This window comes from Sphaerodactylus townsendi, linkage group LG06 (assembly GCF_021028975.2).
Source record: "Sphaerodactylus townsendi isolate TG3544 linkage group LG06, MPM_Stown_v2.3, whole genome shotgun sequence".
NCBI classification, from domain to species: Eukaryota; Metazoa; Chordata; class Lepidosauria; order Squamata; family Sphaerodactylidae; genus Sphaerodactylus; species Sphaerodactylus townsendi.
This window is the reverse complement of record NC_059430.1, coordinates 91,757,612-91,774,793: the sequence shown is the minus strand read 5'-3', so window position 1 is coordinate 91,774,793 and position 17,182 is coordinate 91,757,612. Positions and strand designations below refer to the sequence as shown.

The window sequence follows — 17,182 nt, the reverse complement described above, 5'->3', positions numbered from 1 at the left end:
TGATTTTTAAAATTAAGGCGTTGTGGTTGTTTGTAATATAAATTATGATATTGTGGTATTGTATGTATTCTCAGATATGAATGTATACTTTCTGTTGAGATTGTTATGTATAGTGTTTTATTACTTAGGAGATAGCGCAGTGCAATAAAATATATATTTTATACATATTAAGGGATAGTTTTTAGACTTCCCAACCTTTTTGGTGTAAGAGCTTTGCCCCACAATGTTGCTCCCGCCTAAGTCCACTGAAATCACTTGGGCTAAGAATACAGTAATTCTGCATAATGTTGTACTGCACCGTACTCCAAAAAAAAATCTTGTTCCTGAAGTGCCCAAGTTAGGTCAGCTCAGTTCTTGGGATGAAGCCATAATAAAGGACTTTCCTGAAATACAGTATTTTTATTTATTTATATGTGAGCCCAAGTAGATGTTGTTGCTCCACAGACTTATCTTGGATAAAAAATCCAGCCCACTTCAGTTTCTCTGAGGCACAGTTATCCTTCAGAGCAAGTGTTTGTATTCTGTTTGGCAAAGCTTACCTCTGAAGACCCTGGGGAAAATACAAGGCATTTAAATAATTCGCTGGGAGTCTGGCTGCGTCTCTTCATTGGCATTCTTGACTTCACATGAATAGAGCCAGTTGGAGCTGGAGTGAGTAAATCTGATGAACTTCAAAACTGTCTCCATTAATAAGGTATTGATTAAATTTCATAAACCCTAGCAAGAGAAAATTAGAAATATAATTGTCATGCAAAAGTGTGAAGTGCTGAACCGGTAAAATTGAGTACATTACTTATTCTGTTGCAAGAGTAGGTTTATGCTTTTAGAAAAAAGAAGAAAAATGCCTTGGGTTATATTTCGTTGGGTAGAGAAAGTTTTATAGTTTTAACAGCTCAAAAGAATTGCAGTGCAAATGGAAATTTGATTACAATAATTTATGATCCTGAACTGCACATTAAATAGCAAGGTTTCTTTTTAGTTTAGAATGATCTTGTTAAGAAAATGCTTAGCTTCCGCTGCTTCTGGATTAATGCCTGGTTTTAAGGATGCACACACGATTGTCCTCTTTCTTAGTTTTACAGATATCACTCTTTAGGCGAACTGTGTATCGACAGTCGCACACTTTTCTGTGCTGACTGGTAGGAAATTGCTGTTTATGCAGTATCAATATATGAAGGACATATCCTGTTGCGCTTGGCTAGGTGCCTCAGGTGTCTAGGGAATTCTGTCAGGGATGGTTGGAAGCCTGGGGAAAGATAATGTAAGGTACTCGTGGCTTGCAACAGGAAGTAATGAGAGCAGTGGATTGTTGTTGAGTAGGCCACAGGAGGGGGCATATGTGATCTTCAGGCCATGGTCACCTTCAAGGCATCAAATAAGTTTGCTTTAGCAAGCAGCAGAGGTCAACTGAGACCTTCCTTTCATTGCAGGCTCTGCCCCAAGGGGAATGTGAATGGGCAAGTCACAGTCTGTCCCAATAGGGTCTCTGTAGCTGGATGGTCTGAGAAGCTTCAAGCAAAGCTTCCTAGGAGAGCATCTGAACTTGGGCCATTGGTCTGAGATGTTACTTTCAAGCGCAAGTCTGGGACTCCAATGTATCTCATCCTCAGATGAGGCTGTTGGTTTTCTTTGGATATGTGAGTGAACTGACTGGTGTTCATCAACATTAATAATTGTATAAGGCTAGAGAACATTTTTTTCAGCCTTTGGGTGCTGAAATGTTTTGAAACCAAGTGTTCTCTGAACTGAAAATTTGTAACTTAAAAGAGAAAAAATGCCTTACTGTGCTAGGAGACTCCCAACTGCTGGGGTCCAGATCTTACTGCCACCTGAACCGTTTTCCAAATTAAATGCTTGAATAGGTTTGAGGAGAAGCCAGAGCAACGGACAGAACTTTGAAGGGGAAAGCTCTCATCTGTTGCTCTTTTTGATGTTGCTGCAGTTCACTTAACAGATTGTTAAATGACTGAAGGGCCTATTGGAGCCAGGTTTGGCTGAACTTCATGTATCTTAAGCATCCAGGAGATGGCAGTGTGCAACTGGCATAGGGAGGCTTTGAGGGGGGTTTTAAAACATGGTTTGCCTTGCCCAGAGTTATCAGGGATTCCCAGAGTTTTGAAGGAAAACTTGGCTTTTTGGCTTTTGGGGGTGGTATATTTGTGTCAATTCAAATTTAGCATCCTCCCCTTTTGAAACGTTACAAAGCTTTACAAATGTCAAGGTCATTTTCCTGTCATTTCAAGATGTGAGTGCTCTCTCCTCTGTTTTGCTCTCACAACACCCTTGAGACATAGGTTAGGCAGAGAGATTTTCCCAAAGTTGTTCTGTGAGTTCGTGACGGAGGGGGGGATTTTCACACAGGTCTTGTCCAGCATTCTAGCTCTACGTTCTGCACATTATGTAGTTCTGCTGTTGAAGTGCAGTGAATTCAGCCTATAAGGTAGCTGGATGAGAGGTTGCAAGAAAAAATATGTTTGGAGTGCGGTGGGGAAAAAAGGAAATACAGCTCTTTGTTACAAAAAAAATTCCTCTTCAAAAAGTCAGCTATATAGGTAAACAGGTCCTGCTCATGATCTGGTGCTTCTAATATTCTTGTAGCCACATTTCATGTGGTATTCAGAGCTGCAACTCTGAATACAGAGCTCAGAGTCGCATTGCCTGGCTTAGTCCCAAAACGCAGCTTGTTGGTGGAAGGAGTCTAACTAATACAAATTTCTTTCCCTTCAAACACAGTTTGGCTTGGAATACATTTCTTTGCTATGTTATTAATAAGCACATTGTGTTGTTCCGTGTGGAACAGTGCATGGGCAGTGACGGAAGAGTGCAGTGTTCTTTTTCCATATCTAGATTTTGCTTTGTGATTGATGTTTTCCAGGATGCCATTGGCAGTGTTTTCATGCTAATGTCCTTGTTCCTAGATCTTGCTCTGAAAACATTAATGGAAAACCGGTCTCACGCATTCGCTTTGTTTCAGGTTTATCCACTGTAATGATGATTCCCCAGACCCCACCTTGCAGTATGAGGTAAGAGGAAGTTCCTCTTTCTTGGCTAACTTTTGCATATTGGGGTCAGTGGTATTACAACTCAAGCTACATTTTCATGTCTGTTTTTTACAAAAAAGCCACTGAAAGGGAGAACGCCCTCAATTATCCAAACACAAAGGACAGTGCAAACATCTTTGGATCACCTTGAATGACCTCTGTCTGACTAAATAATCGGCCCTAAATTCACACCACTTATTCTTTTTACAAAGCTAGAGGCCTCTGGGTGATCATGAACAGGGTGTGCTGATAATCATCTGCTGTTCAGTGGCTCCCTTGCCTTTCTTGGTGGAGGCGCCAGTCATCTACTGATGGGCCCATTCAGCACCACTTCGGCAGAACCGGTTGTTAAAATGGTGCTTGTAAATAACCAGTTGTTAAATTATTTGAATCCCACCACTGGGGATTTTTCTAGCCTCCTTTTAAGCCATGGGCTTGACACCCTCTGGTGGCAGGAAATATTCTTAATGGAACTGTAGAAAGACCAATTACCATTTCTCAGAGAGAAAAGTAACAAAAGCTGCAATCTGAAGAACACTTTCTAGGGAACGAAACCCATTGGAAACGATGGGATTTGCTTCTGAATACTCCTGCTTATGATTGTCCCCAAAGTATCTTTGCAACACTTTCAGATGCCTTGCTCAGATAACTGATGTCAAGAACATGTTTGTGTTTCATAGTAGTGAGTAATTTTGAAATCTCTTTAAAATTATTTTTTTCCTCCAATAGCTTGTGCTCCGAAAATGGTGTGAATTAATTCCTGGAGCAGAATTCAGGTGTTTTGTAAAAGAAAACAAGCTTATAGGTGAGTATCTTGGAAATGGTTCTTGATTTCATTGTGCTTTTTAAGGCTTGTTCAGAATAAGTGGCATGACCTTCCTTTTCAAGAGCCTGTAGCCTGATCTATCCACCTTCCTTTTCTACCTGTGTAGTACTAAAACAGGGCTTGTGTCTCCTTGATGGGATTTCTCTCTCTCTCTCTCTCTCTTTCTTGCTCACTCTCGCTCTCTTGCTCTCTCTCGCTCTCTTGCATCTCTCTAGGAACTATATTTAAAGGCTACAGTCTGATTAGGGTTACCAGGAGCTTCATGGAGTAAATCTCCCCTCTTTTATGATCTTATGAGGTAGGTTAAGCTGAGAGTGACAAAGATTGACCCAAGATCCCACTTTGAATTTAAGGGTGAGCAGGGATTCGAACGAGCTACAATACTGACTACTGGCCCACTTGATCTGTCAGGTGAGAGAGAGAGCTGCCCGCATATAGGAGGAATGGCAGCAGCCCACTCGGGTCAGAGTTGTGTAATAGCTGACCTTGGCAAGTTATCATTGTTCCTTTGCCTATCTCATGAGAGATGTAGTGAAGCCAAAATGCTACTCCAAGCTCCTTGGAGAAAAGGGGTGGGGGATAAAATCATTATTTGTGGATGCATTTGTTTATCCCCTCAGAAGTGGAATTGTGCAGATTTCTTTCATGGGTTTGTACCAGGAAGAAGATGATCTACTTCAAAATAGCAAAGCTGATTCCACTTGTTTTTTTTCTTAAGCCTCATTACATAGACTTGAGCCATATAGTGAATAGACCTGCTTAGCTTACTCTCTGAAGATATGCAACACAGAAATGCCTTCCCCTTTGGTGCCAATGTCTTGTTAAAATATTTAATTTCACTTTCTAAAATGAGTACTGCTAAATTTCCAGTCATCTCAAGGAGAAATTTTTAGGCATTGTATCTCAGCAATAACTCCCAATAACCCGTGTTTATAAAAGAAAAGGGGTTATTTATAAGCAAATCAACTTTAGATAGCATCCCATTGAATCTGTCTTTTAAAAAGGGATTATAAAAGAAAAGTTTTATGAAAAAAACGATTATGTATAAACAAACCAACTGTGGATGGCATCTCATTGGATCTATTTTTTAAAAACTGAGGTCTTTGTGATTGTCAGTAAAGAAAATGAAGAAATGGTGAACTGTCTTTCCTTCTGTCTAAGGAAATTTCACAGCCAGCATATTTTGAACTTCTCGCTGTGGTCACCATTTCTGTTCAATCTTACATTAGCTCTGCAGGCTGATATGATTTCTTTTGGCAGGTATATCCCAACGGGACTACACTCAGTACTACGAGCACATCTCTAAACAAAAAGAAGAGATCTGTAGATGTATACAGGAGTTTTTCAGGAAACACATACAATACAAATTCCTTGATGAAGACTGTAAGTATTCTTTCAACTAACGTTAGAAAAGAATTGGTGCTTTTTCAAAGTTACAGGTTATCTTTAAAATTGCTTCTGGAGACCAGAATGCCCTGCTATTCTACCTGCTGATTTTGGTGAATGCCATCAGCTGAAAATAGCCAGGTCTGCAAGCCCATATGGGTGCTTGAGGAACCTTCAAGATGGTCTTGGATGCCATTAGAACCACCCAACTAAACCAAAACTTAAAAAATCAGTAAATAAATATGGAAGTGGCACGGGGGAATTGCAGGTATAATTTGAAGTTCTTAATGCAGCTGCTTGCCCTGCATACAAGCAAGATGTGATTTACTTTAAAGTTGTTCAGTTTTGTGAAAAACTGCCCTAAAATTTCCAAAGACATTTCCTGCATGGACACACATTTTGTATAAGTAAGGTTTTAGAAAGTTTTTGGAAAGTTGGCATTGTATTATGGCTCCAGAAGGGAAAAAAATCAAATGCTTGTGATTTCCATGGTGACTCCATAAAGCTCTTCAAAAAATGTTGATTTCTTGTGTGGCTTATCTCTATAATGTGGTATTCAACTTGAGAGAGATTATGGGCTTTGTTATGTATGGTCCAAGTAAGCATATGAACATGTGTTAGGACTTGTATTGATGCAAAAATCATCCAGTTGTTTTCAGATAAACTGCTATGTGGTCCTCTCTCTATATATATAGGACCACATAGCAGTTTATCTGAAAACAACTGGATGATTATACAGGCTATACTGGAGGAATATTTGAACTTAGTCAGTTGGGAATATTCTGATATCTAGAAAGTGAATAACATGACACTCAGCTAACTAGCTGGGGAACAAAATTTCCTGGGAATGTTTAGCAGGAAATGACTGAAGATCATCGAAGGTCAGTGCCTCTAGGAATTTCCTGTGAGGGGCTATCCTCCCTCATCAAAGATTGAAAAGAAGCCCTTATGTAGCAGACACACTTAACCAAAAATCATATAATCCTGGTAAGTTTAAGGAGGTTGAAATTCAATTGCAGCGAGTGGGATTCAGATGCTTGTGGCACACAGCTCAGTGGGTTACCTTAACTGATGAGGGATACTCCACTGTGGTTGCTATAGTCCCTAACCCTGTGGAATGGGAAAAACAACCCGTTCTCTTGAAAGATGACAAGAGTAAAGTGAGAGCCAGTTAGTGTTAGACTGGTATCTGAGAGAGACTAGTTCAATTCCCCAGACATGGAAGTTTGCTGAGAGACCTTAGACCAGTCACACCCTCTCAACCCCACCAAATTCATAGGATTGTTGTGAGGGAGAAAGGAGAGAAGGATGAAGCCAATTTAAGTCTCCATCGAGGAAAAAAATGGGATATAGCAGGTGTGTGAATAAATAAAATCACTTAAACTGTAACAACAGTGCTAAGGCCAATATACAGTACAATCCATGTTATGGCATTGATCTTTAAATTCATGTTGTTCACTAAAGCACATAGTAGCAAACCCAGATATGTCACCAGGTGTGGACTAGCAAAGGAGCCATATCCTGAATTCCTGTCAACTGTACTAGGATTTATGTATGTGTTTCCAAATGCAGATACAGTGCTTTTGTACTTTACCTTTCCAGGTACCTGTTTTAAACATCTTTGGCTGCTGCCTTGCATTGTGCTGGTTGTTTGGAGGTTGCTGCTGTGCCTTACTTTCTTCCTCTTACCAGCAGGAGCTTTGTTTTCCAAGAGAATAAAGCTGGCAGAGGCGAACAATCCTCCCATGTACCTGAGAACCTTTCCCTTCTCTGTGGTGATGCCTCCCAGGCCGCCTGCATAATGCAAGGAAGGCAGCCTTGTCTTGCAAGCGCAGGAATCAGCCTTGAGCTTTGGCTTTGTGGTCTATAAGCACAGCCAAGGTACTTGTTTAACTTCTTGTTTTTCTTCCTTTTCAGTTGTGTTTGATGTCTACAGGGACAGCTGGGTAAGTGAACAGTAGGCTGTTGGGTTTGCAGTATTCTTTTGTTTCATTTGTTCTGTACAAAAGCTGGCATCCCCTGGGAGATGAGGAGATATATATCTTAGTCCTTGGTTCTGCCTTGGCAGTCAAGGTAAACCATTGTAGTGCGTAATCATAAAATAACCAAGAAAAATCGTCGTTCACGGATTGTCTGGCCAAAATTGACGTTGCATCTCTGTAATTGCAAGATAACTTCTCCAGTGGTCTTATTCCTGGAATGGAATAATGTGAATGAAATGAATAAATTAATTAAAGAGACAGAGCACTATTAAAAGGAGCTGGTTTAAACTGCAAATCCCATAAAGACTTTAAATTGTGGCATAAAACGGGCTTGCCAAAATTAGGACCAGTTTATGCAATCAGTTGAAATATGTAGCAGAGCTTTTCCTAGGACATAGGACTTCAGGCTTGGAGTGTTTATGTCCTGCCCTCTCCCCCCCCCCCCCCCCAACAATGAGCCTCCCTACATGTAGTATAGCTGGAAGAATGCTTGGTTAAGCTCCTCTCTGTGCCTTGTTTGTTTTCTATGTGCCTGAGGTTTGGGCGGGGAGATCATTCATACATGCAGTCACACAACCTGTAGCACTACAGTTTACTTAATAAATCTGATAATTGTATAAATTGGCCCTGAGCCACACAGCCCATGGGCCCAAAGCTATAATGAGAAAGAAAATATTGGAGACAAATAATTTGCTTCCCTCCACACCCTGACAGGCAAATAGCATTTTGCTGGTCTGGACAGATGTTGCCCATGAAGTCATTGTCTTGTATTTGTGTTTTTTGTCACTTCCTGTTGATCATCAAAACCTAATAGCCTTTTGATGATCAACAAAACCTAATAGTTTGATAATCCTGTTGATCAAACCCTAATAGCCTTTGACAATACACTAATAGCCTTTGTTTATAAACTAACTGGGCTGCATGCCTATAAATGCCAAATTCCCATTTTGAGCAAATCATGTCCAATCTTGCTTCTTTCACTTCTGCCCACATTTTTTGCTCACCTCTTTTGGCTAAGCAAATGCATTATTCAGAGTGACTTAATTTTTTTTTCATTTGGTGCTGAAATAGCCAAGAGTTTTTTTAAAACAGATTACATTGTTGCATAGCAACATTAGCAGTTGAATCACTGCAGGGCTCCTGCCTTTTATAGAAGCAGTCATTCCCCAGTAATTATCCAGTGTGGTTGGTGGGCTTGCTCTCATAAGCACCACAAAATTCTGAAAGAGGGAGTATCTGGCAGCCGTGATGGCACAGTCGTGAGATTTTATCTCAGCAGAAATTGGGTTGTGGTTGCCACTGTATCGGACTGTTTTGTTTTAACACCATTTAATGCAATTTGCTTTAATGATGTAACACTTGAATGTTACATTGAATGTTACACTGGAAGTCTGTGTTGATGTAGGGAAGTGGTTCCCAGCCCCCAAAGCAAAAAATTACGTAATGGGTTTGCTAATGGGGGGGGGGGGTACAATTTTTGACAAATGGGTTGCCCAGGGGTATGCAAATGGAAAAAGATTTGGAACCACTGATGAACGGTATTGCATGAATGAATATCCGAAGCTTCTTGGAAGTCTCATAACTGCACTTTTTTTCCTGCCTTCTTTGTGGAAGGGAACAGTGGCTGGGCTGGACTGTGATGCTCAGCTTCTCTGTAGCATATTTCAAGTATGAGAGCCAGTGTGGTATAGTGCTTGAAGTGCTGGACTAGGATTTGACAGATTCAGGTTTGACTCCCGTTGCTGGTTAACCTTGGACCAGTCATATACATGCATGTAATCTACCTCACAGGGTTGTTGTGAGGATCAAATGGAGGCGAGGAGAACACAGTAAACTGCTTTGGGTCTCCATGGGGGGAAAGGCAGGGTTTAAATGAAGTAAATAAATAAAAGGAGGGCAGTAGTTATTTCTCTTATGCTGAATGCTTCTTCTCATGAAAAATGTTTGCCTCTGGTATTACAGCTTTCTGCGGTGCTAAGCAAATTAGCTTCGATGTTTGTTCCCATTGAAAGGACTGCAATTTACGTACAAAGAAATGTGTTTGCAATTGAGGTGTACATGTCTGAGGTGTGCCTCGGCACAGTAAATCTTTCTGAATGACAAGTCATGACAAATAAGGATCCCTGTGCATTCAGAGAAAATTTTTACCATCTGCATGTTCCCTCTGGGTTGACACAAGGAGTTTGAACAGATTAATAAGCAGTCCCAGATGGCTCTGTCAGTTAACCCAAAGGGGAGGACTTTCCTGTCGGGAGGTTTCTGCCTGCACGTCCAGAAAAACCCTTGGCTATTAACAATGCTGTAATAATAGAGGCATAGCCAGAGAAATGTACTGAATTGCCTAAACACATCAAAACCCTAATAATAGCTTGTACTTGATCTTTCCACACTTCTGTTACAGAGCAGATATTTATGGCTTACATTTGTAGACCTTCGTGGAACCTTGATGAGCTAGTCTTTGTTTATCTGAACTGTTGGCAATCGCTCAAAATCATTTAGTGACTGTATAGGAAAGAGCAAAACCTTACTATTAGGATTGCAGAACTTCCTTCCTTTAAACAACTTTAGCAGTGCTGGCAAAGTTTCCAGTGGGGGGAAGCAGCTGCAGCCCAGTTGTGATTTAGAAGGCTTTGCTCTAGGGCCAGCAAGATGTCAGAAGCCTCATTTCAAAGAGAATGTGTTGCCCTAAGAGCAGCAGAGAGAAGCTTGTATGATACACAGTAGCAAAAAAAGTCTGGGATAGGTATTCATCTCTCTTCCACATAGTGTAGAATCTTTCTGTCAAGGATTCGGAAACAGTCAAGAAACTGCATATATAAAAGTTGACCAAGGCTGGTCAGAGAATCTCAAAACAGCAAAGTTTACCACCCATGATGTCTTTTTCTTGGCCAAATCTGTCCATTATCTTTGTTCCAGTGTTTGTCATGGTTAGAGTAGCAGTTTCCATATACAGACATATTTGGGCATCATCTTTACACTAATAAGGTGCCCTTTGCTAGAAAAGACCACAATTGGAAAGGCTGACAATAAAAAGGCCTCCTGCAGAAGGTAATGCTGGTGGGTTGGTAGCTGACCGTGACATTGGAATGAGTATTAATACATTGGAGCTTTGCCATCTTGGCCTTTCAAATCCAGCAGTTACTTAAAAGATTTCTCTCCTGCTCCATCTCCTTGGACTCAAAGTACCACACAGTGTAGCAGCCAAGTTGCAAAGCCATAAATTAATAAAACTAAAATAGATTAAAAATTAACTCTTTCAAAGCTCAAGAATCACAACATGCAGGGGTTGGATCCAAACTAAACTGGCAGTTTCCGCTGAATCCCCCTTCCTCCTGCCAACCTCACTCATGTCATTCTTCAGTGTCTCCTGTCCCCCTTTGTGTAGATCAGTGGGTTGCAGTGGAGGGCTCATGAAACTTCCAGAGAGTCCCTGGGAAATTTAGTCTGGATCCAACCCAGGATCAGCATGCCTTCCTAAATATAGGCAGTGAAGGTGTTCTCATCACCCAGGCCCCTTCCACACGTGCAGAATAATGCACTTTCAATCCACTTTCACAATTGTTTGAAAGTGAATTTTGCTATTCAAAATCCAGCTGCAAAGTGCAGGATTGAAAGTGTGTCATCCTGCATGTGCGGAAGGGGCCCCAGACTGGAAGGCTGTTCCAAAGGGACTGGGTCCACCACAGAAAAGACCATTAATCTCACTGTGGCATGATGATAGCCATGAGGGAAGAACCAGATTCCCAAGGAAGGACCACCTTAAAGAGGTGGCTGTCTGAGGAGGGCAAGTTGTGCATCATCTGCATCTTTGTCTGAACTAAGCTTTGGTTTGGTTTTGGTGAGTTTTCCAGGCTGTGTGACCACGGCCACATCCCAGAAAACCCACCAGAACCAGTTGAATCCGACTGTGAAAGCCTTCGACAATACATAAGCTTTGGTTTGTATATCCTCAGCCATTTGACGACAGCTTCGAGACAGTGTCTTCAGTACCTTCACAAATCGACCCCTTAGGTTGGGTTCCCCACACATCATTTCTTGGCTAGCTGACTTTGCCTCAGCTATGATAATTCTTGGCTTTGTGTCAACAGGAAACAAGTGAAACTATTGGAGAGTGGTCTGTTTTATCCCTAACATTAATTGCAGTTAGTTCACCAAGATTTAATGTGTGACGGAATTAAATGCTGCTGGTCTGTTTCTATATTTGCTTTGTTCAAACCCTGCTTTTTCTCCCCAATGGGAACAGAAAGCAGCTGACATCTTTACATCAGCAGCCATTTCCTACACTGTTGGTTCTCATCACTCAGAGGTATACTGTCTCTTTCCATGGAAATTCCCTGTACAATCAGATTGCATGGATCTGTTGGCTAGTGGAGATTCTTCCTGGCAGAGAAGGGATCCTTCTCTTTGACACAAGAGGCTCTTCCAGCCACTCTGTGCAAAGATCTTTCTTTTAAGTATTTATGAGATCCAGCCCAAGGATAACAGCCATTAACTGTTCAGTCCTCCACTTAGATTTATTTTTAAACCCATTCAGGTATTTTTAACTCTCTAATCCAGAGCTACTGTTAAGCTAATCTCCATATTGATTGTAACGTTTGCCAGTGATGGGGGTGAAGAGGAGAGTGGCAGTGAAATACACACAAGCATGTTGTGTGCTGTTGAACTGAGCGAGATTTCTCGCAAGTAGAACTTGGAGATTTAAGCATCAACATAGTTAATGGAATATTACCATCTTCTCATCCTTTTTATTGTTTCAGCAAAGTGGCGGGGGCGGGGGGAGGAACTGGAGGGAGGAAGCAGCCTAGACGTGTTCAGAATTCCCCGAGCATCTTCACCACATTAAACAAACAAATGCCAGCTTATGAAGAAGGACATTAACTACTCCCCCCCCCCCAAGACAGCAACTAATCAGCCAAATTGGGAAGAGAGATTTCATAAATTGGATCATTTCCTGTTAGGATGTTATGGAACATAGAGAGCATATTATGGGAGTCAGTTCCTGGTACTACCTCTTCATTTTACGTATTCCTCTGTTCCTTTCCCATTTCCTCATGTCCATGGTATTTTCTGTTGAGTGCAGAGTATTAAATGTAGAGCCTGCACTTCACTTATGGTACTTTTCCCTCTTTCCCTCTAAAGCTGACCCCCTACCCCCAGAATAAAAGTTGCAGTTGCGTCTTGTAAGAAAACTTGATATGGTACAGGTCATCAAGCTATGAATACAGTTGGCAGAGGAAGAGAAAATGGATGTGGTCCTCTAGCTAATTACTGCTAAATGGATACCAACAACCTACAGGCACAGGGCCTTGTTTTTGTTATCGCAGACAGCTTGTGAATTGACTTACAGAAGGAGCAATCCACTCTTCATCCTGGTTGTGCTGTCCAGGATCTCAGTTGACACCCCTTCTCTGGGGGCATAGCTGCTGGTTATACCCAGCATTAGTGGGGTTGTTTGAACAAGACAAAGGGAAAGAATGTTGTTGCTGCTGAAATATTTTTTTTAAAAAAACTCTCTTGTTTCTCTCAGTTCAGTGCAGTTACAGAGGATTGTGAGGTTGTGAGTCTTGGTACAGATTGTCCGAACTGGAGATGACGTCAAATTCCCAGGCACTCTCCTGATGGTTGTGCTTATGGCTGCATAATCCTGACTCAGTTACCCCAAATTGAATTTAAAAGTATACGGTGCTTAAGGCGTGGCTTATGAGGACCAGCCAGAGGGGCTAAAATCAAGGTGGTAGAGGTCATGGCTTTCATTACATCTCCTCCAATAGTTTGACTTTACCAGTATGCCCTTAATTATAATCAATACAGGAAGAGGACTTATATGTGAGGGTCTAGTCCCAAACTCTTAGCTGCTGTTAAGGGAGCACTAAAGCTCCATCATGCCCAGCCAGGCTAGCCCAGTCTCATCAGATCTAGGAAGCTAAGCAGGATTGGCCCTGATGGGAGCCCTCCACGGAAGTTCAGAATTGCTATGCAGATGGCAAACCACCCCTGAACATCTCTTGCCTTGAAAACTCTACAGGGTTGCAAGTTAGCTGCAACATGATGACAATTTCCACCCCCGCCAGAGAGTTCCATCAGCACAAGTCTCGGGCAGAATAGCACCCTTCTTGTCAATTATTTCCCTGGCCCACTCCCTTCATCCATCAGTCTTGTGAACTAGGGCTTCTTGGCTATAAATATTTTTCCAGGGCATGATTAATCCTAAATACTAATTGCTAGTTCCAGATGTTTTGTAGTAGAAAAAATGACAGCATCCCCGGTTATGGCATCTTTTAATCCATTTCTATTTGAAACAAGTGCACATAGAAGAATGGGATAAATGAATTTTCTGTGCTTGTATGAATTAGCTTTTAACAACAGACTCCCTCTCTGATAAAGCAGGTCTATCTGGCATCCTCTGTGCTGAGGTCTAAAAATGCTGTCAAATGTAGGTGCATTAAATGAAGTGCAAAGCTCTGATTGTGACTGGCATTGTTATGCTTTGAATTGTCTTTTACCTTGTCCCTTTATCATTCTTCTTTTTCTTCAGGGAAGGGTGTGGCTAATAGATTTTAATCCCTTTGGAGAAGTAACAGATTCCCTGCTCTTTACATGGGAGGAAATACTCTCTAAAAATAATCTGAACAGTGAACAGAGTGAAGGAGCATCCATGGAACAGGTAAGATAAATATACATGTGGCTAAAAAGGACAGTAAGACTTTTTTCCCTAATTTCTGTCAACTCGAATAGCTTGGTAATAGGATTCCTTTCGCTGTATGAAAGCTTCCATGCAGATTTGTCTTCTTGGCAACAAATATATTACTAGAGATAATTAGCAGTATGGAAGGGTGACATTTTGTGTTCCTAGATGTGTTTTCTGATACAATGCTATGAATGTGCACCTGAGGATAGCTTCAATGAGAATGGTTTCTCTGCCAGCAGCACCTGACAAAGCCAGTTCATATCTAGATTTTGCTTTGTGATGGATATTTTGCTTTGTGATGGATATTTTCCATACTTAGAGACAGCAATCATGTCCTCCCTCAACCTGCCCTTTCCCAGACTTAGCATAGCTGCAGATGGGGAAGCAGGTAAAAGTCAAGTTAAGAGAAGGAACCAGAGAAGATTGAGGATATGGGGATTGCTGGGTAGAGGGAAAGAGGAAATGGTGTGGGGAAGGTGAGATGGGAAATTGGGTGCCCCTAGCACGTCCTTGCAGTTATCCCTGACAGAGGGTTGCCAGCTAGGGGTAGGGAAAGGTGGGGGTAGGAAAGTTGGTGAAGAGGGGAAGGTAGGTTAGCTAGTGGCTTGGAAGGCGAGAAAGAGACAGGAAAGGGGGAATGGCTATGGGGGCTTTCAAAGAAGGGGAAAAGGAAATAGTGGGGAAAGGTAAATGAGCTGCATACCACAAAGTCATTTTGGATTCCTGCTTGTTTTGAGATATTTTTCAAAAAGAATGGCTTGGGTTCCACTGCACATTTCTGCTCAGCAAAGGCTGCTGGTCTGTAGGAACAGTTCACCTTCCAAAATGCTGCTTATGTGGGAACAGATTACCTTCCAAGAACAGCATGAGGCCAAAGGTGGGGTGTGGGTGGGTGGGTGGGTGTGGGTGTGTGTGGAATTAGTGAAAATTGCCCCTTTTCATTAGCTAAAATCCTTTACAGGATCCAACCCAATATATACATAAGAGAAAGAAATGTGCAGGCAAAAACCATCTCCAAAAGATATTGTCAGATTACCTGTTTGGCCCAGCAGATTTCAGAGAAACCCAATGACTGTCTTAGTTAATAAACTCACTTTCTTGGTTATAAATGGAATGTGGTTATTTTTTCTCTTCCCCCACCCTCAGGACTGTCCCTCGTTTCGTTGTACAAACAGCAACCTCACTGTCCAGCCAAGTCCCTATCTCAGTTACAGACTCCCCAAAGACTTTGTTGATCTTTCCACTGGAGAAGATGTTCACAAATTAATCGACCTGTTGAAACTAGTAAGTAAATGAAATGGAGGGATTTGTCTTCATCTATGGAAGGCAAAACCCCCACCAAAGTTATTGTGGGACTAAAGAAGTGATTGTGGGACTAAAGAAATCTGTGTGCCATGGGGAGGGAAGGCACTCAAAACAGATACCTGCCTCTGCCCTCAACTAGCCTTAGGTCAGGCTTGCAGGTATTCCGCTAACTTGTTGCTGCTTGTTGTTGGCTAATAGGACATGGTTACCACACAGTGGAAAGCATCCAGGTTCTCTTTCAAAATCAATTATTTGCTTGTCTGCATTTCTAATTAGATTAATTGTGATGCCCCACAGGTGCAAGGAAAAGACTAAATAGGCACATGAAAGAATGCAGATTGAAATCGGAATAGAAAGATTTCACGGGGTCTTTCACCATTGTTCCATTGGTGGAAATTGCAGAAAAGGAAAGAACATCAGTGGAGTTCTGGTGGAGAATTTTGTTGTGTAATTTTGCCATTAGAGCCTGGCTTTGTCTACTAACAAGACAAGTCTTCAGGCTTCACAAAGGCTTCTTGGGGTGGGCATCCAGGGTTTTACATAATATAACATTTGCATAAATGGTAAAAGCAGTGTGCTGCTCACATGATTTGTAACTATAAAACTCCTGCCCACACCCCTGCAAACACAAAGCCAGCCGTCTCCCTGAATTAATAAACTACCAAACAGTTGAGCTCACGGATCATAATGCCTCTTGCTCCAAAGCCTACAGTAACTTTTTTGGATATTTTCCAAGCAACTGTTAATTTCTCTGCTGAGCTTTTTCTATGGCTTTAGCTAGCATCAAAAGGAACTGGATTATTCACTGAACCCAGTTATGTTAAGGGTATCCATACAAAAATCAGGAAGGGATGTTCTAGTCCAGTCTTTGCATAAGCCAACAAGCCAATTGGTCTGTTAACAACATGCCTTTCTTGATCATTCTGTCTCAGCAGAAATTGCTGGGGCAAGCAGACTCAGGACAGTGAGTAGAAAACTATAATATTTAATGATTCATTGCCCTATTCAAACAGAAACATTTGAATGAGGACATTTCTAGTATGAAGAGACAACCTTTGAACAAGTTTAGATTATAGTGATGTTGGCTTCAGTTACTTGACCAGAAACCATTTGACTTCAGTTCCCCTACTTAAAAGGAGATTTCATTGCATAATACAAATGGTGTTTCAGAACCCTCTGATAATTGCTTTGTTTCTTGCGATTCTGTGACTTTGAAGCAGATATATTCTGTGTATTGATGATTTTCCAAAGGCTCTTAATTGCCAGTATTAGATGACATTTCTAAAACCATTAAGGGTCATATCCTATATCTGTTGCTTCAGAGCGTGTCTAATATTTTTTAAAATATATTTATTTTTTAGCACTGAGCTTCTCTGGAAAGTAGTTGTAACATTAAACACAATTGTCTTTAAGGTATCTAATCAATTTCTCGGTTATCTTGCCAGAAAAGAAATCAGCATGATGATGAAGAATCATGAAGTACAGGATGAAACTGGGAGGCTACAGTTTGGTGGGTGGGAAACAGGTTTTTAACACATCCAGCTCAGAGAAAATCTGTTGTTTTTTTTTACATTGGGCTCACATAACTGAGACAATGCCAGTCTTGGTGAGGGTTTAATTAAATACATTTATCTTCAGCAGACTTGTGGATGATTATTTGGAGTCCAGCTTCCCCTTAACCATGCCATCCTTCTCCCTCCTGCCTGCTGACGCTGCTTGTCTAATGTCCTTTGCAGTCCATTCTAGTAGTTCCTCTGCTGCTATAGTATTGTCCTCTAAACCAAAACTATTCCCCCTCAGACTACGAATGGCATTTCCATAGCTCTGTGTTAGACTCAAAAGAGAAAGAGAGAGGACTGGTCCTCTCTTCACTGCTTTTCAAGAAAGCGGATGAGCCATTGGGAATGGGGACAGCTTTTTTTGCTTATTGCAGTCTGAGGGCTTGATGCATGAC

At 41.4% G+C, this 17,182-nt stretch overlaps 1 protein-coding gene across 4 annotated transcripts in view; it reads left to right on the top strand.

The window, feature by feature from the left end:
- Nucleotides 1-16,868, top strand: part of CDC123 (cell division cycle 123) — a 29,532-nt gene extending 12,664 nt beyond the window's left edge. For all 4 annotated transcript variants that reach the window (XM_048500091.1, XM_048500093.1, XM_048500090.1 and 1 more), the window contains 7 exons: nucleotides 2,975-3,023; nucleotides 3,771-3,846; nucleotides 5,128-5,250; nucleotides 7,171-7,199; nucleotides 13,771-13,899; nucleotides 15,070-15,207; nucleotides 16,674-16,868. In XM_048500091.1, the coding sequence (XP_048356048.1) occupies nucleotides 2,975-3,023; nucleotides 3,771-3,846; nucleotides 5,128-5,250; nucleotides 7,171-7,199; nucleotides 13,771-13,899; nucleotides 15,070-15,207; nucleotides 16,674-16,706 (577 nt within the window). In that variant the 3' untranslated portion in view covers nucleotides 16,707-16,868. The remainder of the gene's footprint in view (nucleotides 1-2,974; nucleotides 3,024-3,770; nucleotides 3,847-5,127; nucleotides 5,251-7,170; nucleotides 7,200-13,770; nucleotides 13,900-15,069; nucleotides 15,208-16,673) is intronic.
- Nucleotides 16,869-17,182: the final 314 nt, after the last annotated feature.